Source organism: Geotrypetes seraphini, chromosome 6 (assembly GCF_902459505.1).
Source record: "Geotrypetes seraphini chromosome 6, aGeoSer1.1, whole genome shotgun sequence".
NCBI lineage: Eukaryota > Metazoa > Chordata > Amphibia > Gymnophiona > Dermophiidae > Geotrypetes > Geotrypetes seraphini.
Genome location: NC_047089.1, coordinates 228416040 through 228437519, shown reverse-complemented (window position 1 = coordinate 228437519; position 21480 = coordinate 228416040). Strand labels below are relative to the sequence as shown.

At 43.9% G+C, this 21480-nt stretch overlaps 1 protein-coding gene across 3 annotated transcripts in view; it reads left to right on the top strand.

The window, feature by feature from the left end:
- The window catches only part of URB1 (URB1 ribosome biogenesis homolog), a 152823-nt gene that overhangs the window by 56458 nt on the left and 74885 nt on the right, over positions 1-21480 (top strand). For 2 of the 3 annotated variants that reach the window (XM_033949918.1, XM_033949920.1), the window contains 6 exons: positions 6017-6155; positions 11217-11387; positions 13034-13233; positions 13782-14009; positions 18605-18784; positions 19218-20073. In XM_033949918.1, the coding sequence (XP_033805809.1) occupies positions 6017-6155; positions 11217-11387; positions 13034-13233; positions 13782-14009; positions 18605-18784; positions 19218-20073 (1774 nt within the window). The remainder of the gene's footprint in view (positions 1-6016; positions 6156-11216; positions 11388-13033; positions 13234-13781; positions 14010-18604; positions 18785-19217; positions 20074-21480) is intronic. The other variant, XM_033949919.1, reaches the window with a different exon arrangement.

Below are 21480 nucleotides of genomic sequence, written 5' to 3'. Positions count from 1 at the left end.
TGCAGCCCTTTCGGGGGGCCCGTCGGGGGGCAGGGAATCCCTCCGCCGGTTCCCCCGCTTCCCGTCCTGCACAATGACGCCTTGCCGGCGCCCCCTTTGGTTCCGGTGGGGGCCCGGCTGCGCGAATTTTTCCCCAAATGGGCCGAGATCACGTCCGATCAGTGGGTCCTGGAGGTGGTGCGGGACGGTTATGCCCTGGAGTTCGCCCGCTCTCTGCCGGATTTTTTCCTCGCTTCTCCATGTCAGACTCCGGGGAAGACGCAGGCTTTTCGCCAGACCCTTCAGCGCTTGCTAGATCTCAGGGCAGTTGTTCCGGTGCCCCCTCCGGAGTGGGGCACGGGCAGGTACTCCATTTACTTTGTGGTGCCCAAGAAGGAGGGGACCTTTCGGCCCATCCTCGATTTGAAAGGGGTCAACAGGGCTCTCAAGATTCCCTCTTTCCGTATGGAAACTCTGCGGTCGGTCATTCTGGCGGTTCAGCCGGGGGAGTTTCTCACTTCTCTCGATCTGACGGAGGCCTACTTGCATGTTCCCATTCGGGCCTCTCATCAGCGTTTCCTGCGCTTTGCGATCTTGGGTCGGCACTTTCAGTTCTGTGCGCTTCCCTTTGGGCTGGCCACGGCTCCTCGGACGTTCACCAAGGTGATGGTGGTCGTCGCGGCAGCCTTGCGGTCGGAGGGCATCCTGGTACACCCCTACCTGGACGACTGGTTAATTCGGGCAAAGTCGTTGCAGGAAAGCTCCCGGGTTACTGCTCGGGTGGTGGAGTTTCTCCGGTCGCTGGGCTGGGTGGTCAACCTTTCCAAGAGTCGGTTGGTCCCGGCTCAGCGTCTGGATTACCTAGGGGTGCTGTTCGACACCTCCTTGGGGAGGGTCTTCCTCCCAGAGGGCCGGGTGAGCAAATTGCAATCTCAGATTCGCCTGCTTTTGGCGTCCCGGTGTCCTCGGGCGCGAGATTTCCTCCAGGTCTTGGGGTCGATGGCGGCGTCCCTGGACGTGGTGAGGTGGGCGCGGGCCCACATGCGTCCTCTCCAGTATGCTCTGCTCCGGAGGTGGTCTCCCCAGAGGCACGGGATGGATGTTCCGGTCCCCCTGCGAGGCTTGGCGCGCTGCAGTCTGCGTTGGTGGCTCCAGACCCCTCACCTAGTTCAGGGGGTGGGTCTGGATCTCCCGCAGTGGACGGTGCTCCTGACGGATGCGAGTCTCCTGGGTTGGGGGGCTCAGTGTTTGGGTCACTCAGCTCAGGGCACCTGGTCCGCGGAGGAGGCCGCCTGGTCGATCAACGTGTTGGAGACCAGAGCGGTCCGTCTGGCGCTGTTGGTTTTCCACTCCCTGTTGCTGGGCAAGTCGGTCAGAGTGCTGTCGGACAATGCCACGGCGGTGGCTTAGGTCAATCGTCAGGGGGGCACCAAGAGCACTCAGGTGGCGCAGGAGGCGGCTCTGCTCATGGTTTGGGCGGAATCCCATCTGCTGGACCTCTCGGCCTCTCATATAGCCGGAGTAGACAATGTTCAGGCAGACTTCCTCAGTCGTCACTTTCTAGATCCAGGAGAGTGGTGTCTCGGCGCCGAGGCGTTTCAGTTGATAGTGCAGGCTTGGGGGCAGCCCCTGATGGACCTGATGGCCACGGGTGGCAACGCCAAAGTGCCCCGCTTCTTCAGTCGTCGCAGGGACGGTCTGGCCGAGGGTCTGGATGCTCTGGTCCAGCAGTGGCCAACGGAGGGGCTGTTGTATGTGTTCCCTCCTTGGCCGCTGGTGGGCAGAGTGCTTCTTCGCATTGTTCACCATCCGGGTTTGGTGGTGCTGGTGGCGCCGGATTGGCCTCGCCGTCCGTGGTATGCGGATCTGGTGAGGCACCTGGTGGCGGATCCTCTTCCTCTGCCTCTCTCGGCCGACCTTCTGATGCAGGGTCCCATTCCCATGTTCGACCCGTCTCCCTTCTGTCTTACGGCGTGGCTCTTGAAAGGGGTCGCCTTAGCAAGAAGGGATATTCAGACAAGGTGATCTCTACACTGTTGGGGTCCCGGAGGCTTTCTACCTCTCGGGCTTATGTGCGGGTTTGGCGTCTCTTTGAGGAATGGTGTCGGGCGCGGGGAGTGACCTCTTTTCGCGCTTATCTGCCTAACATTCTGGAGTTCTTGCAGGATGGCCTGGATAGAGGCCTGGCTTGGTCTTCTCTCCGGGTTCATATTGCGGCCCTGTCGGCCTTTCGAGGGTTGGTGTCAGGTCAGCGTTTATCGGCTCTTCCTGATGTGATTCGGTTTTTGCGGGCGGCCAAGTTGCTTAGGCCTCCCCTACGGCCCTCGGTTCCCTCTTGGGATCTTAATCTGGTTCTCTCTGTTTTGGTGCGTCCACCTTTCGAGCCCTTGGACGACTGTTCTTTGAAGGACCTTACTTTGAAGGCGGTCTTTTTGGTGGCCATTACTTCTGCTAGGTGTGTTTCTGAGCTGCAGGCTTTCTCTTGTAGGGCTCCCTTCTTGGAGTTTTCTAGGGAGCGGGTCGTCTTGCGGCCTGTTCCTTCCTTTCTGCCGAAGGTTGTTTCTCCTTTTCATGTCAATCAATCGGTGGTTCTCCCGGTCTTGGGTGGTCGGGAGGGCTCTTCTGAGCAACGGCAGCTGCGCAAGTTGGATGTCGGTCGGGTCCTTCGCTCTTATGTGCAGCGGACCCAGGAATTCCGGAAGTCCGATCATCTCTTTGTCCTCCTGGCGGGTCCTCGTCGGGGAGCGGGCGCTTCTAAGGCTACTATTGCGCGCTGGATCAAGGAGACGATTGCTTCCGCTTATCTTCTGAAACAGCAGCCTGTTCCGGAGTTTCTCAAGGCTCATTCCACTCGGGGTCAGGCGGCTTCTTGGGCTGAGTCGTCGCTCGTGCCTCCAGTGGATATTTGTAAGGCTGCGGTTTGGTCCTCCTTGCATTCCTTTGTTCGTCATTATCGGGTTGATGTGCAGGCGCGTCGGGACGCGGTGTTCGGTGAGCGTGTACTGGTATCGGCCCTTCGGGGGTCCCGCCCGTGAGAGGGACTGCTTTGGTACGTCCCATTCGTAAAGTTAACCTCTACTGGTCTGGAGAGTGCTAAAGAAGGAGAAATTAGGTTCTTACCTGCTAATTTACTTTCTTTTAGCTTCTCCAGACCAGTAGAGGTCCCCACCCTGTCTGTTGTTGTTGTTGTTGGGGCTGTTGCGCGGGCAGTTTTTGGTTTTTGCTGCGGGTTCTAGTATTTTTCTAGGGCCGGGGAGAATTGAAGAACAGCGGCTATGGCTCGGCTGGCTTAGCTGGCGAGCTGTGGGGACATTCTTCCTTCGGGAATTTCTCCTCTGCATTTTCCAACAGCATTTTGGGTATGTTATTTGTTACTCCTTTTGGAGTATTGTTTTTTCTCTCTGTTGTTTTCCAGTTCTTGGTTCTGCGTGGCTATTCGGCAGACTGAGGGAAATAGAGAGGAGGGGCTAGGATATACTGTCCCAAAGTTTTGTTTTCAGTCTCCACCTGCTGGTCATGATTAGATATATACCCATTCGTAAAGTTAACCTCTACTGGTCTGGAGAAGCTAAAAGAAAGTAAATTAGCAGGTAAGAACCTAATTTCTCCTTATCATCTAATGTTGCAAACGAGTATAGTAGTTTAAATATAAGCAGAATTTGGGCTTCTGTTTGGGAAGGTCTGTCCCATAGAGCACGAAGTTCTCTTTTGAACGTTTGACACTGGAGTGCGGGGGTGTCTTTGGTGAGTGGTTTGGCTCCTTTAGGTCTTCGTGAAGGATTAACACGGAAGATCTTTCTGGTTCTGCTATTGTCTTATTGCTGTTGTGATGTTGTATGTATTCACAAAATATTAATAAAAATTATACACACACACCACACATTACAGTATGGATGTACACTAATGTATTAAAGAGTGTATAAGATAGGGGGGTATTACTTCGCCATTATGTTTAAAGTGTGGTAGGGAGTCTAATACCTTTATCCATTCTTTTTGGACCTGTTGGAATTTTGGATGACTGTAGTTAAGTGTTTGATCTCTTTGTTGGGGGACTGGTGACTGGTATAGTGCAACACTTGGTGTTAGATGTGCCAAGGGCCTTTCAGAACTTGCCTAAAGGAGGTACATTACTGTGCTGAAAGCGATGCCTTCTAGCTCGTAAATGTATACTGCAAAGTTGAACTTCAGTGGAACCCCCCTCTTACTGGCATTGGAGAATTCAAATCCATGTATTAGTGACTTGGAAAGCCAAGGCAGTGGAAGACTATCTGAAACGTAGAAAACGATTTTTGAGTACCTGGGACCATTATATACACCTTATGTTCTAGGAGTCGTAATTTATTTCTTAGCACATTGTAGTCCAGGGTTGAGTATTGGGTGAAGGGTGTAGGAAATACCATGTTTGTCCTTTCTCGAGGAGGGATGGGGGGTAGGGAAGGGGTAAGGTTACCTTGAAGGAATATAAGTCCAGTTCCCTTGAGGCTTCTAGAGATCGGGGTGGTAACCTTGATTTCATTGTTGAAGGGAGGACAGGAGCTTTTTGGATTGGGAGGTTGGGATTTAGGTTGGTTTGGGGAATAGGTGGGAAGGAGGGAGGTAGGGGGAGGGTTAGAGTGTATGAGAAGTTTGTAAACTCTTTGATGCTAATTGATGATTACAGTTGAACACTGGATATAATGTTGGCTATAATGTTTCTGTTATATTTTTTCTGTTCTTTGGGCTTATCCATAATAAACATGATATAAACTAAAATGGTGACCTTGGCCAGCTAAATTAGCCTTGGATATTCATTTTTGTATCATATGTGGGCACCGGCACTGAACATCTGGGGCTAATTATGGAAGCAGAGGCTGCTGGAACTTATGTGAGTCCCGGCCAATATTCGAGCAGTGCCTGCATAACGCAATTTTTGTGGGCCCCAGCTGAATATCAACTGAGACCCACACAACTTTCAAATTGCTTTTATTACCCCTCTGAGCCCCCTCAACAGCCCTTCTAATCCCATTCACCCTCTCCTTAGCCCATGACATAGACCCCTCTCCCCTCCCTCAGAACATCACCCCAACCTCTCCTGGTCTTGATAGGCCCCCAGGGCCTACTTCTGATCCCTGGTGATCCAGTGGGGGCAATGGGGACAGAAACAGAACTTGCTCTCTTCGTGTCATTATGGCTACCTCAAGAAAATGGCTGCCACAACCTCTTAACGCAGCTTGTGGTGCTTGTGTAGTACTGCAAGGCTGTTGCAAGAAGTCAAGATAGATGCAACAAACAGAAGTGAGTAAGCTTTGCTCCTGCCTCTCCCCCCCTCCCTGGATCTCGGGGATCAGAGGTGATGATGGTTATTTATAGCCCACTTTATTCCTAAAATTAAGTTCAGAGCAAGTGAACAATGCAAGAAAAAGATATGAGAATCTAGGATTGCAATAATAATAAAATAAAATTGTAAAAATATCACAATAAAAACTTAAAACAAGTATATTTACAGCAGTTTGTGAAAGTGCGTATAAGATGAACACTATCTGATTTTCACTGGGAGAATTTTGTAATATGAAAGCCATACAGCAGGGGAATTTTAGAAAATTTCAGGAGATTTGGGAGTCATTAACAAAATATTGTAATGATTGAATATTGTTTTTCCCCTTAAAAATGCACATCTAGGATGAGGGAGGGGGGAAAGTTTTTTTGATTTGAACATTAAATAAGGTATATGGGAATGGGGTTTCTGGTAGGTTTTCTTGAATTTAAAGAATGTAATTGATTAGGGGGATAAATTCTGATATGGAGTTTAACAGAATATTAAGTTTTGTATTTTAGTTTAAAATGCTATAAATGTTGTTACACTTATTGTAAGTTTTTAAAAAATGAATAAAGAATTGGAAAAAATATGAAAGCTGTATTGCTAGACACCATTAAGAGTTTGCTATGCTGCAGGCTTTTTATATGTTAATCCTAAGTCCCTGGAGCAAATATATCATAAACGCTTCTAATCACTATTTCTTGTGCTAGGCTGACTATATCTTTAAATTCCTGTTTTTAGGTTTTAACAAAATTAGTGGCAAACCCCTATCCATATACTGATAAAGCCGCAGACTTTGTCAATGAGGCCAGCACATTTCAGGCCAGCCCGAGTAATCAAGATTCAGATAACATAAGTGTGCCTATTTCACATATTGATGGTAAGTATGAGCTGTCATCGTGTCACTGTACCTGTCTAGTGCAGTGATGGTAGTACAAGTTGGAGTCACAGTCAGCTGGGAGTAGTAAAATCAGTGTGCTATGTTTATTCTATCATTTTAAGCAACCACTACTACTTATAATTTATTTTTTTTTAATTTATTTATTTATAACTTTCAAATAAAATTCACAAGAATACATCTTGCTGCATGAAACACAGAGAAGGAAAATTATTCAAAAATAAAATTATTATAATATATCCAAATCTTAATCCCCTTTCTTAGACCACAATACTTATAATTTCTATATCACTACTAGATGTACACAGTGCTGTTCATTAAACATGTAAGAGATAATCACTGCTCAGTAGAGCTTACAATCTAATTAAAACAGACAAACAGGACAAATAGAGGGGCATTTTTGAAAAGATGTCTAAATCTGAGTTTAGACGTTTTGGGAAAAAATCCAGAAATTCAGTAGCGAAAACGTCTATGTTTGAAAATTACCTATCTAGATGTTTTGGCCCTTAGTAAGTCTATATTTTTTGACCATTTTCAAATGCAAAAACTTTTGCATTTGTGTGTATTTAATCAAAATAAAAAAATGCACAAAAACATAATAATAATAGTTTATTTTTATATACCGCCATACCCGGGAGTTCTAGTCGGTTCACATCAATCAATCATTATACATACAGTACAAATAGATATTTAAAATTGAAATCATCTAAAATTTCAGCAAAGTTAAAAGCTTACAGTGGGAAGATACAAACAATTTAAAATGAGATAAAAATTATAAGTAAGTTGTAGGGATGGAGGTCTGATAAGTTCTGATCCAGGGCATCAGAACACAGGCAAGGTCAAGTACACAGGCAGTTGGGAACCAGGCCAGGTCGGCACATTGCCCTAGGCCCTGTGTACGGATCCAAGCCCTGTGTACAGATCTAGGCATTACATTACATTACATTACATTACATTAGGGATTTCTATTCCGCCATTACCTTGCAGTTCAAGGCGGATTACAAAAGAATTATCCAAGATGTATTACAACAAGAACTTACAAAAAATAAATAAATAAAAAAAATTGGTCATTTTCAAAAAGAGTAAGAAATGGGTAAGGTTATTTGTTTGGGGTAGTTGGCTTTAGTGAGAGGTGGAGTTTGAGACTTGCGGTATTATTTATTTTTTCAGAGTTTTCTTGAAGAGTATGGTCTTTATTTATTTTCGAAAAGTCTTGTAGTCGAGGGATGCCGTCAGTAGATTGGCGATTTGAGGCCCTGTCTCTCATTCCCTCTCCCTCCTGTCACGTATACATTCTAAGCAAGGACAAGGTTTGTACCTTGTGACAGAATGCTGAGGCATTCCTCCTCCCTTCCTGTTATGTATTAACCTGACACACATTTACCCGTATTCCTTTTCTTGTTTAAGCATCCCTTATATGGACAACAATCAGACTGCCTGAGCAGGCCTTGACTTAAGGCTAATCAAGAAAGCTTAAGAAGTATGCATTATAACCTTTGGACTGTCACATGCCATAGTAAGATTGGAGACATATCAGAAATGTACACATTGGGAATCACTTTATTGTAACTGTTATTATGTATTTATATGTCACGTGAAATAGTAGCTTTGAGAAGCACATGAAATAGATAAACAATAAGTTACCTTGGTCTAATCCTCACTGTAAATGCATTATGAAATTATAACCTTGTAGAGTATTAACTAAGTAATGGAGCTATGATTCTCAATAAAAAGGAGGAGAGACCATTCATTTGGAGCGCCTCCTTCTCGACTCTAAGACTGCGTGTGTGTGTTTCCTATGTGTAACATTCCTACAGTAAGTAATAAGATACATTAGGTTGCCAGTCTATTGACTAATTGAGTTTTTATCTGTTTTCTAAAATCAAGATAAGAGGAAGCTTCTAATGCAATTTTGGCAAGCCATGTATTCAATGTGGCCGCCTGAAAAGAAAAGGTTCTGTCGAGGAACCTTTTGTAATGACAGGATTTTATTGAGGGATAGGCAAACAAGTGTACTCTTCAAGAGCTCTTATTAAACAAACTATTCTGACACCCAAGCAGCCAGCATTCTTAGCAAACTGGCCACAGACAACTGAACACAGCAAGCAGAGCAGAGGGGCATGCTTAAGAGGTAGTGCAGTGAATGTCACATAAAAAGTCCTAGACACCCATGTCACTGTAACCTTCTTATATTATATGGTGAGCCCTCCAAAACCTACCCTAAACTTATTGTACCCACCTGTACCACAGAAATAGCCCTTAGGCCTGCAGGTGTCATCTTTATGTAGGTACAGTAGGTTTAGAAGGGCTCACCATACATTAGAAGCAAGTTAAAGTGACGTGTACCTGGTACTTTTTATGTGACATTCACTGCAGTATTCCTTAGAGTGCCCCTCTGCTCTGCTTGCTGTGCTCAGCTGTCAGTGTGGCTATCTGGTGGGAGGGGAGTCAGTGACCATTGGGGGGGGGTCATCTAGTCAGTTTGGGCCCCTTTTTGACCCTTATTCATTTTTAAAACAGGTCTAGCTCCAAATGTCTAAATGATGCCCTGGACATTTTGTTAAAAGTTTGATTATCCCTGCAGAATGTCCAAATCCTAAGCCCGCCCTAAGCTTGTCCAAAACACACCTCTAAACGCTCCCTTAAGATTTAGACGCATTGGCGACAAAACAACCAGAAAGGTGTCTGGAAAGTCAATTTTAAAAATGCCCACTTATACATGTTGACTAGTAAGACGTCCAAGTGTCTATTTTGAAAATGGGCTCCATAGGAGTTAGGGAATATTGTGATTGTCAAATAGGAATTTTTTTAAGGGCTAATCCAGTCTGAAATCATGACATTTTGCCCATTTACACTCTGACAAAAGGTACAGCCGGTAATTATGAACTCTATCCATCGATAGAGAGATGCAACCTCTAATCATGTCTTATCATCCTGGTCCACTCATCTGGATTTGTCTGGCTATGTTCCTCTTCTGGCAGATAAAGATGGAGAAAAGATAGTCGAAGCTGACTTCACTCCCCTTGTAGAGGTCTGGTACAGCTTTAGTTCTCAGAATTTGTCTCTGGCAGATGGTGCAAATGTGAGCTGGCATAGCAGCTACGAGTAGGCTACTCTTGAGAAGTCTATTGGCCCAGGTTCCTAATCTAATCTAATCCTTAGGTTTGTATACCGCATCATCTCCACGTTCGTAGAGCTCGGCGCGGTTTACAGTAGAAGAAATAGGAAGGAACTACAACAGAGGGTTAGAGGTAGAAGTGTGAAGAAAATTTAGAGGACTTGGGATGCCAAGATATAAGAGTTTCCTTGATTCCTAAGTTGGAGGGAGACTTACATTTTTTGAGAAAAGCCAGGTTTTCAGATGTTTGCGGAAAACTTGGAGAGAGTTCAAGTTCCGAAGAGGGGAGGTAAGGTTGTTCCAGAGCTCAGTGATTTTGAAGTGGAGGGAGGTCCCTAGTTTTCCTGTGTGGGAAATGCCTTTTAGCGAGGGGAAGGATAGTTTTAATTTGTGGGAGGATCTGGTGGTATTAGGGTTTGAGGAATTCCAAGAAAGAGGGATAAAGGGAGGGAGGATACCGTGTAGGATTTTGAAAGTTAAACAGGCGCATTTATAGTGGACCCTGGCGATTATCGGAAGCCAGTGGAGCTTGGCCAGGAGCGGGGAGACATGGAGCACAGTCAGATTCTTGAAAGCACTCTGGATGATAGTCCTTTTGAGAATGATTCTGCCTTTCTCCTTAGAACAGACAAGATCTGGGTTCCACCCTGAGGGGCAAAGTACTGGGTGATCCACAGTAATGTTGCTCCTTTGGTGGGTTTGATTAGCAGAAGCTCCTTACTTGAGTGCACCAGGTGGTGGTGATTGTAAACCAAGAGCAAAATTAATTACCTTCAGTTGTTTTAGTTTTAAAATAAGATACTGCAGAGCTGCTGCACCAGACCCTTCTAAAACGAGCTGTCGGCTTTGAGCTTTTTTTTCCGTCTCCATCAGCTACTAGTGTGGGAGGGAGCAGTCATAGCCCAATCATCTGACTGGTCTGGCAGAACTAAAGGAAAGGACATTAACAGATATATTTAAATTTCACCATTTTGTCCATCAGCACACACATGAAAGGATATATGTTTTTCATATGTAAAGGTATCTTCTTCAACATTTCTCTTTGCTATTTAGCCAATATTCAAAGACTGCTGAATAACTCAGTTAAGTACATGTTTTCAGCTGATCTAGTTGCCTAGATTTTAGGCAGAAAAGCCGAGACACCTAAATTCAAAACAACAAGGGATAGGCACGTACATACTGCCTTTTTGTAGTTATACTATCACATTCAAAGCGGTTTACATACAGGTACTCAAACATTTTCCCTATCTGTCCCAGTGGGCTCACAATCTGGGGCTCACCTGGGGCAGTGGAGGATTAAGTGACTTGCCCAGGGTCACAAGGAGCAGCATGACGTCTGAACCTACAACCTCAGGAGCTTTAATCACTGTGCCATGCTCTTGATGTTCTTGAGTAAGGCATCAGCACCTGCCCACTTTCTAAATGCCTAAATGTTAGCAGGTACGAAAAATAGACATTTAAATTTAGGAGCTTAGTGTATGAGATTCTGTTTAAGATCTTGGTGCCTAATCCTTGAAAGCTAGCCACCTAGATGTCTTGATATCTGCCTAAATGAAATCATTCCTGTTCTTGTTGTTTTTTAGCTTTGTTTCTAGTTCTTGAAAGTAAGTCTCTCTCTCCTGAGGCTTACTCTTCACCAATTTGTCTTTCAAAAGGATCTCTGCTATGTTGACAGTCCCCTCCTTCCCTTTCCCCCTCACGCTTTCCTATCAGTTATTGTATTTTCTTCTTCTCCCAAACTTTGTCCCTTCTACTCGGTCTTTCTTCTTTTACTTTTCCTCCCCATTTAATTTAATCGTACACTGCCTAGATGTATCCATGATAGGTGGTATATTGAGCATTTATTAAACTTGAAACTTGTTGTGCATAACATGAATGTAGAATCTGTGTTAATGAATTGACATTTTTTTCCCTCTTTTTTGCAGATGTTTTGGACATGGTAGATGTGATCATAGAGGGTAGTGAGGGCTTAAATGAAGAGATTGGGCTTGCTTTGAGTGAAGACATGATACAGAACACATTCCCTTTCAGTGCCCTTGTCCCTGCGGCATTGGAAGCCAGGAATAAATTGTTGGTCCAGGAAAAGAATGACCAAGGTATGTGTTTGCAGACTGCCTTGTGGAAATACACCTGTGCTGAATTTCTTTGGTAAAGATGGAGCAACTGAGGGTGGCTATTCACTAGAGAATCTGAATCCCTGCTGACTCCAAAGGCATGTTCCATGGTGGTATAATTGTGTGCTCTGACCGGTGTGATATTGTACTGCTTGTTCTAAGAATTTCTTGCTTCTGTGATTAATCTTGTTTTTATCAAAACAGTGGGACATTGCTTTTTTTATTTGATATTCTGGTTTGGTACAGCATATTGGTTCTCCAGTTGGTGATATAGTCTGTATCAGTTGTGGTGATCCAGTTAGGTGCCATTGACTCATAGCGACTTGATAAACATCATCAAGTTTTCATGGCAGAATACAGAAGTAGATTGCCGGGCCTTTCTTTTGCGCAGTGTAAATTCGATGTTGTCACTATTGTTGTATCAAAGGATCCTCTGCCTCCAACATTGCCTATCTGCTGCTGCCCAGGTGGGTGGCACATCGTTAGTCTGACATCTTAGAGATGCGCAAACTCCAGTGGCATGACGAGCCCATATACCATGACTGGAGAGTGATCCAGTTCACATAAGTTTTTCTTTTTTTTTTTTTTTTTTTTTAATTCATCTTTTTATTCAGAATTTTTGATTACAGTACAGATGGAATTATCATAGTATTGCAGAAATCATTGACACATGAGTTTTCTAATGACATTGCTGTGGTTTTTGTCAGATGGGATGATGCAGAATATTGATTCTCTGGTGATGGGGGTTTTTGACTGATGGGGTGGTGCAGTGTGTTGATTCTCTTTGACAAAACCCCTAGAGTCAATACACTTTTTATCACCCATCTGACCAACCCCATCCCCCCCAATATCATCACCAGATGGGTGATACATTGTGTTGATTCTAGGGGTTTTGTCAGATGGCCAATTTTCCAAGTTTATTATAAGATTTGATTAATCGCCTATTCCAAATTCTAAGCGATGTACAGCTAAAAATTACAAAGTTAGGGGAAACATACATGACTAAGAAAACTATTACTAAAATATTAAAATAATGATATTAAAATATCATAAAATACATAACATGAAATAACATGACTGAACATAACTAACAAGACTATTTTTACATACAAGATCAAATAATGGGAAAGTTGCAGGAAGAAATACAATTAAATATAAAAGAAACAATTAAGGTTAATAATACATTGGGAAAAGGGGAAAAATTTATTATAATCTAAAGAGAGATTAGAAACAAAGAATTTAGTTAATCACTAAAAGCGTAGATGGCGTAGTGCAGTGTATTGAGTCTCTGTTTGATGATGATATTGGGGGTTTTAGTCACATGGGTGGTACAGTGTATTGATTCTCTGGTGATGATATTAGGGGATTTTGTCAGATGGGATGGTACTCTATTGATTCTAGGGGTTTCTGTCAGATGGAGTGGTGCAGTGTATTGAGTCTCTGGTGATGATATTAGGGGGTGTTGTCAGATGGGGTAGCACTATATTGATTCTAGAGTTTTTTGTCAGATAGGGTGCTGCAGAGTATTGATTCGCTTTTTGGTGATGATTTGGGGTTTTTTGGCAGATGAGGTGGTGCTGTATTGATTCTCTGTTTGGTGATGATATTGGTGTGTTTTTTTTTATCAGATGGGGTGGTACATTACCTGATGGCAGTTTTGACAGACATCTTGCACTCTCAGAGAGACCCCTTGGCCCTCTGCCTGACCTTGCAGTGTTATGATCAGGATCTTTGGTCAGTCGGCACCAGATTCATGCATCACCCTTTGCTGTGCCGATTATACACATTCTACTGCCTCTGGATACCACCAAAGGTCAAAGGGGCTCAGGTAAGACATGCTTGCTAACTTTGTGTCACTAACTGAAAACACAATGTAGTCAAGCTGCTTGTGAGGTCAGCATGCTTAAGTAATTAAACATGGATTACCTAGTCAGTGTCGATTTCACTGGACAGGTTTTATCTATAAACCAAAGTGTGAAACCATTGCGTAAATGTCTCTTTCATTGAGAGGGCATATGATGAAGTTAAGAGGTGATAGGCCTCAGGAGTAATCTAAGGAAATACTTTTTTACAGAAAGGGTGGTAGATGCATGGAATAGGCACCCAGAAGAAGTGGTGGAGACAGAGACTGTGTCTGAATTCAAGAAAGCCTGGGATAGGCACGTGGGATCTCTTAGAGAGAGGAAGAGATAATGGTTACTGCGGATGGGCAGACTAGATGGGCCATTTGGCTTTTATCTGCCACTATGTTTTTATGATGTGACATTTTAGTCTTTGGTATGCATGAACAATATGGTAAATACATGGAAACTGTAATTAATTCTGTTTTGCAAATAAGGAAGGCTTTGACCTTTTGCTCTCCTTGGTGTTTTTCAGCAGTTTAATCAGGAGGCTCAAGTTGATACAGACCTTCCCCAGACAGAAGAGTCTTCATTTCACCGTGTACTGCAATCTGCTTACATGAGAGGCGCTGTTGTCCTCTCCCAGAAGGAAGTGGAGATACAACTAAAGGGGGCAGTTTCCCACCTTCAAATGAGGGAACTCCCACTGGCTGTGAAACAAGTGATGCTGTACCTCAAGACAACAGTGGACAACTTCAGTAAAGTAAGAATCGTTCCATACCCTCATCTGTATATTACTACTATTACTAAGTAATTAATTAATTTGTTTTTTATATATGTTCCAGTATATGCTGTCAGGCTCCAGTATCCTGACTGAGTTAACAGGAAGCCTGCATATAAGGAAAGGACATGACCTTGTGAACATTTCCAGACTCACAGATTCCGTATTTACTGCTGCTGTTGTGCATTAGTACTGCCTGAGTCTCCATTCGAATTGATTCACTGAATCAGTTTGGCTGAATCAATTCAAATCAATTTGTTTTGGAAAAAAATTGGACTTGCCGATTCAGGCCTGCTCTCGGTCTTTTTCTCTGCCGGAGTCCTTCCTTTTCATGTTACCTCCTGTTTGGTGAAACAGGAAGTTACAACAGAAGGAAAGACTCCAACAGAGGGACAGCCCAAGAATAGGCCTATAAAGATCGGCGGTGAGGGCTGAGAACGTAGTGGAGTAGGGTGCTATGCTGCACTATTTCCTCTGCCACTGCTGTCAGACCCATTGGGGGAGACACTGCTTCTATTGGGGCAGGCTAGTCACTCTGCACACTAAAGATAAGTGAAAATACTTACTGTTAAAATTTTCTGAAAAAGTCAATTATATGTCAATTACAGTAAGATTTAAGTAAAACACTGGAGAGGAGATGGAGATAAGGGTCAATGATTAAGACTCTAACCCATTTAGTCTTGATATCACACATTTATGTGTTAAATCAAGTTGGTTTCTGAGACCCTTTACCCTCCTTTCTCATATTTGACACTCCAAAGTGGGATAATTTGTATTTGTGAATAGTTTCCAGTCAATCCTACTTTACCATCTTCCTTGTCTTGTTAGTGATTCACTGTATGCTGCTTTCCACCTCTGCTGTTGCCAAAGGACCGGGGAGGGTGGGGGGAGCTGGAAATTGGAAGGAAGAGAGAAAGGATGTTGGACCCATGATGGGGGTGATTTGACTGTCTAGGCTGAAGTTGGTGGGAAAGGACGAGAGGGTGCTGGTCACATGGGGTGGAGGGGATGCTGGAGGGAAGGGAGAGAGACACTGGACTGGAAGTTGGAGATAGATGGGAGGGGAGAGAGAGTTCTGGACCTGCAGGGAGGAGGAGAGAGAAGGGAAGGTACTGAGATGGAAGATGGATGGTGAGCAAGGAGAAAGAAAAAAATGTCAAATGGGCAGGGGACTCTGGCAAGCGAACTAACAGAAGACAAACAGAAATAGAGCCTGGAACCTGATTTGAATAATAGAATGACCATACAACAAAAGGTAGAAAAAATAATTTTTATTTTGTAGATCTAATAGTGTTTGTTCTGTTTACACTTGACAGCGCTAGTGTGAGGTTTCAAAGGGAAGGGGGTGGGTTGGATGAAGAGGCTACAAAATAAACCTGCCAGCTAATTTTAAAGCTATATCATAGAAATCGAATCGAAAAATTGATTGAATTGGCAAAATTGAACTGAATCAAAAATGTTTTTCCTGACTCAGACAGCTCTGTTGGGCAAAGGTCACAGAGGTCCAAAGAGTGGGGAAGCAGCTCTGTAACCATGACCCGCATTAGAAGTCCTAATTTACAGTTGGGAACCATAGGGCTGTATTCTCTTCTGTAGAACTGAAGGAGCAGTTGATTTGGGGTCATTTTGAGGAAATCGCGAAATGTTTTCATGGCAGCGAGACCCCTGTAGTGCCTTCTAGATCTATACCGTTCTAGTCTGTTGAGATCTCTGCCTATATTAGCATTTTTACTTTGTGTACTTAACAGCTCTTTGAGAGGGGTGGTTTCCAAAGGTTTTGTGCATGTACTGTATAAAAATCTTGTATTTATTGTAGGTCTGCTCCTGGAAAAGTAGATGTCTACTTTGCTTAATAAAATAGTAGCATATGTGGCATTGCATGTGCAGACCTTTGCACACCAACCCTAGAGCTGCTGTAAATCCCTACACCTAGATTTCTAAAGAACGTGCATAAATTATAAGATTGTATAACCAACATATGCATACTTGTGCACTCATGCACCAGCAAAGTGCATGCCATTGATCCTGGGCAGGTATTTATAAAATGGTTGCCCAGGAGAAAAGATCCCTTGTTTGCACTTTTGTATCCCATATAACCGTGTACACATATTTTATTAGCTTCTGAAACTAGGCATCTCCTTTAATTTTATACATATGATCCATCTGGTTGGCATGCTTACCTATATGCACATAAATGACTGCACAGTTTTATAAAGGACTTTTTCTGTGATATTGACTATGTGCTGGGAAACCTTTATAAACTTTCTTCCACTTTATACTACTTATTATCCCAGGACAAGCAGGTAGCATATTCTCAACAATGGGTGACGTCACTGACGGAGCCCCGCAGCGGACAGCCTCGCAAGCAGACTTGCTTGAATCAGTTGGAACTCAGAGTGATTTTCAATACTCTCAAAGCTTTTCAACACCTTCTTCACGACCAGGTAGTTCTTGTCTGGACGGACAATCAAGTCACCATGTACTATGTCAACAAACAGGGAGGGACAGGACCTCACTCCCTTTGTCAGGAAGCTCTGAAGCCTGTGGGATTGGGCTATCCATCACAACATCTTTCTCAGAGCTGTCTACATTTAAGGTCAGCACAACTGTCTGGTGGACAAATTGAGTCGTCTTCTGCAACCACACGAATGGACACTCAATTCCTCGCCTCTACGGCAAGTGTTTGCTCGATGGGGGATTCCTCAAATAGACCTCTTTGCCTCTCCCCTCAACAACAAGCTGCCTCAGTTCTGCTCCCGGATTTAATCTCCCCAGTGTCTCGAGGCAGATGCTTTCCTCCTGGACTGGACGGGTCAGTTTCTCTATGCCTTCCCTCCATTCCCTCTGATTCTCAAGACTCTTGTCAAACTCAAGACAGAACCTGCCACCATGATTCTGATAGCTCCTCAGTGGCCAAGACAACCATGGTACTCCCTTCTACTTCAACTCAGCACCAAGGAGCCTCTACTTCTACCAGTCTTTCCCTCTCTGCTTACTCAGAGTCAAGGATCCTTGCTTCATCCCAATCTGCAGTCTCTACACTTAACAGCTTGGTACCTTTCAACCTAACTGATTCTCTCCAGTTTTCTCAATATGTACAGGACATTTTGGTAGCTTCCAGGAAGCCATCCACTAGGCAATGTTATGGCCAGAAATGGACTAGATTTTCTGCTTGGTGTTCTACTCGCCAAATGGAACCAATGTCTACATCCTTGGCTTCCGTTTTGGATTATTTACTTCACTTATCACAATCTGGACTCCAGTCTACATCTATCCGAATCCATCTCAGTGCGATTGCTGCTTTTCATCAGCCTCTTGATGAGAAACCTCTGTCTGCACATCCTGTGGTTTCCCGCTTCATGAAAGGACTTTTCAATGTTCATCCACTGCTTAAACCACCTCCAGTGGTCTGGGATCTCAATGTCTCAATGTCTGGCTCAATTGATGAAGCCTCCATTTGAACCAATTGATAAGGCTTATCTCAAGTACCTTACTTGAAAAGTAGTTTTCCTGATTGCCCTCACGTCTGCTCGAAGAGTCAGTGAGTTACAAGCTTTGGTTGCGGATCCACCTTTCACAGTTTTCCACCATAACAAGGTGGTCCTCCGTTCTCATCCTAAATTCTTGCCTAAAGTTGTTTCAGAATTTCACATCAATCAATCTATTGTTCTTCCAGTATTTTTTCCAAAGCCTCATTCTCACCCTGGAGAAGTGGCGCTCCATACTTTGGACTGTAAGCGTGCCTTGGCTTTCTACTTGCAACGCACTCAACCTCACAGAACAGCCCCTCAACTTTTCATCTCCTTCGATCCAAATAAGTTGGGGCATCCTGTCTCGAAGTGAACCATATCCAACTGGATGGCTGCTTGCATCTCTTTCTGTTATGCTCTGTTACCCTCTGCAGGGTCAAGTCACGGGCCACAGAGTTCGAGCAATGGCGCATCTGTAGCTTTCCTTAGATCAACTCCTATTGAGGAAATCTGCAAGGCTGCCACTTGGTCCTCGGTTCATACGTTCACCTCTCATTACTGTCTGGATACTTTCTCCAGAAGGGATGGCCATTTTGGCCAATCTGTTTTACAAAATCTTTTCTCATAACTTGCCAACTCTCCCTCCATCCCACTATGCTTAGCTTGGAGATCACCCACTGTTGAGAATATGCTGCCTGCTTGTCCTGGGATAAAGCACAGTTACTTACCGTAACAGTTGTTATCCAGGGACAGCAGGCAGATATTCTCACAGCCCACCCTCCTCCCATGGTTGGCTTCTTAGCTAGTTATCTGAACTGAGGTACCTCACAGGAGACACATGCCCTCACTCGGGCGGTAAGGCACTCGCGCATGTGCAGTGCAGCACTCGTAAGCTCTTACAAAGATCTTCAAGAAAGTCTGCTTGCGAGGCTGTCCGCTGTGGGGCTCCGTCGGTGACATCACCCACTGTTGAGAATATCTGCTGTCCCTGGATAACAACTGTTAAGGTAAGTAACTGTGCTAATGGCCATCAGGCTGTCCTGTGCCCTCTTCCCCCCACCCACTGGTCGAAGCATGACAGACTAAGATATTCCTATGTCCTTGCAGCTTAAGAAAGATGTGGGTGCTTCTGTCTTGGATCTCTTCCTGAGCCTTCTCAGCTGCCTACTCTGTAGATATGAAGAAGTGAAATTGGGTTCACTTCAGAAACCCCCAGAGGACCCTGTCTGTTCTGATCTTTTCATAGACCCAGAGTCCACATCAACAGATGAAGCTGCCGGAGACAAGGTAGAAGTTTCTGAGCTTTTGATATTTCCTTTACAGCAGTATTCCCCAGACTTTATTTATTTATTTGGTCTACATTTTACCTGACCCCACACCGGACATGCCAAATTGCTGAAAGGATCAGAGGTAAGATCTCCATAGGGGTTTGCTGAGTGGGGTGAGAGGTCATCTCTGGAAGTTTGATCAAGTTATCACCAAGCCTAAGTAGAGTTGATATATGGAATGATGGTTGTGCCTTTTACATTTTTCAAATCCCTTGAAATGGGAACCAGTAAATTTTGTATACATGTTGACTTAGGAAGCAGTTTTTGCCCTTTTCTTTATGTTCACATCTCTTAATTAGGAATTTAATTTTTTTTTTTGGGGGGGAGGGGGGGTGCGGCAATTGCACTTTTTCTCATGCTATTCTGAATATGTAACTGTGTCTCATCCGCAGGTTCTGGAGGACATCTTCAGTGTTATTCTTAAACATCCTGTTTTGGAGAATTGGTTTCTGGCTGTAGAGCGTCGGTCTCTTCCTCCACACACCTTAAACCCTGTCAGTGTGAAACTGCTGTCGTCGCACTTAAATTATAGAATCCTAGGCCTGCTGCAATCAGCTGCCCCATTGCTGCAGCACATGAATCGTCTGGACCTGATAGCAAAGTATTGTGAGGCTGTGGCTGAGAGTGTTTTGAAAGAACTCGAGTCTGGAAAACATGACGGGGAAAAGATGGCCAACAAGATGTCTCAGGCAATGGAGGCTTTACTCGGTTTACACCGGTACCTTGACACAGCTCAGTTGAAAGAAGTCACTCTAGCTCTGTTAGGACTTCCAGAAGGAAATCTAACCACTGAAGGCCCCAAAAAGGTTTCTATGAAGGGAACACATCTGAGGCCCTATGGAAAAGCTTTGGTACAGATACTCACTGAAAGCCACAGACGGTTAGCACAAAGAGAAGATATGTGCTTTAGCACAGAGCACATCCAAGGCCTGGGAACCCTGCTCTGTTCTTCCAGTAGTCAGGAGTTGGAAGAGGCTCTCTTGTGCATATTAGAGAAAGAACCTGTGTATGTACAGGTGCTGGGTCTGGACGTACTCACTTACTGCCTCAGTCACAAGACAGAAGCTTGTCTTTCCATCGGGGCTTTTCTGATTCAGCACAGTAGAACTCAGCTGCTGCAGTTTGAACTATGGTGTTTGAGCCCTGGGGTGAGAAAGTTGTTGAAGAAACACATGGACACCTACCTTCCTCTCATCAATACATACTTACAGTGCAGGGAGAAAGAAGATGTTACACGGCCATCACAAGGTAAGCAGACAGTAGAGCAGAGTAGAGGTGGTGGAGGCCAGTCAGCCAGATCAGCTTAACTATTCTCTAGCCATTGTGCTGTAGGCTTCCAACAAACACAATTACTGCTCACTGTGAGGTATAGTTTGGTTTGTGGGTCTCTTCCAAAAAGGTTTAATGTAAGATATGAAAGATTTCTGATCTTCTTGCAGAGGTCTGAGGCTTGCTCACATGGAAAACATTTAAGAAAACAAACATCAAACGCTGCAGCCTAAATGCCTCTTTTACAAAGCCGTGCTAGTGGCTGCCTTGCAGTAACAGCCCTGAAGGCCTTTAAATCTCTATGGGCTTCGGGGCCGTTAGCGCGGCTTTGTAAAAGAGGCCCTAAGTCAGTGGGTAGGATTTAGGAATGAATATTCAAAGTAAGTTATGCATTTGCCCACCTGCAATGAATACATAACGTGCTTATATATATATTTTCATAAGTATTAGGCTGGGACATTGTATTGTATTATATTTCTGCTATATGAATTTCAGTGCTGTTAAATAAGTATATTTTCTAAACTGATTTTGAATTTACCTCATTCATTTATGTTTATATTTGGTCATTTTACTATTGTTATGCTGTTAATATTCAGAATTACAAGTTTTATGTTGAACTGTACTTGCTGTACACTGCCTTGGGTGAATCTCCTCATAAAGGCGATTAATAAATCCAAATAAATAAATTTACATAGCTCGTATTGGGCCGTTTATATTTCTAAGCAGGTGGGTTAGGAGTGCCATGAAGGTGGCATTAAAAATTACCGTTTATTAGGTGTGTTCAGTAGGTCTAAACTAAATGGAGAGTGCGGGCAAGATTACCACATGATGTGTATATTCAGCACTGCTACCCATGGGGCTCTTTTCTTTTTTTTAAATTCTTTATTCATTTTATAATTCACAAGTGTACAGAAAATATCAAACAATTAGAATATAATATCACTTGAAAATCTACCATATCATACAACAAAAAGATATAACCCCACCCCCTCCCACTTCCATATACAACAAAAAATATACCACATGAATATAACATCTTATCATTCATATATATTATTAATAGAAATCCAACCCCCCCCCCCGATCCACATGTAAGAATTAAAATTGGGAAAAGTGTAAATTATTCATTAGAATAATTTAAAAATGGCCCCCACACATCCTTAAATTTATCATAGCACCCTTTTAAATTTATTATAGTACCATGGGGCTCTTTTCATTAAAACTTAGCAACTTAAAACTAACCCCTTCTATGAAACTACACTAGCGCAGGGAGCTGCGCTGAATGTCCCATGCTGCTCCCGACGCTCATAGGAACTCTATGAGCGTCAGGAGCAGCGCGAGCCATTCAGTGCGGCTCTCTGCACTAAAACCCGCTAGCACGGTTTC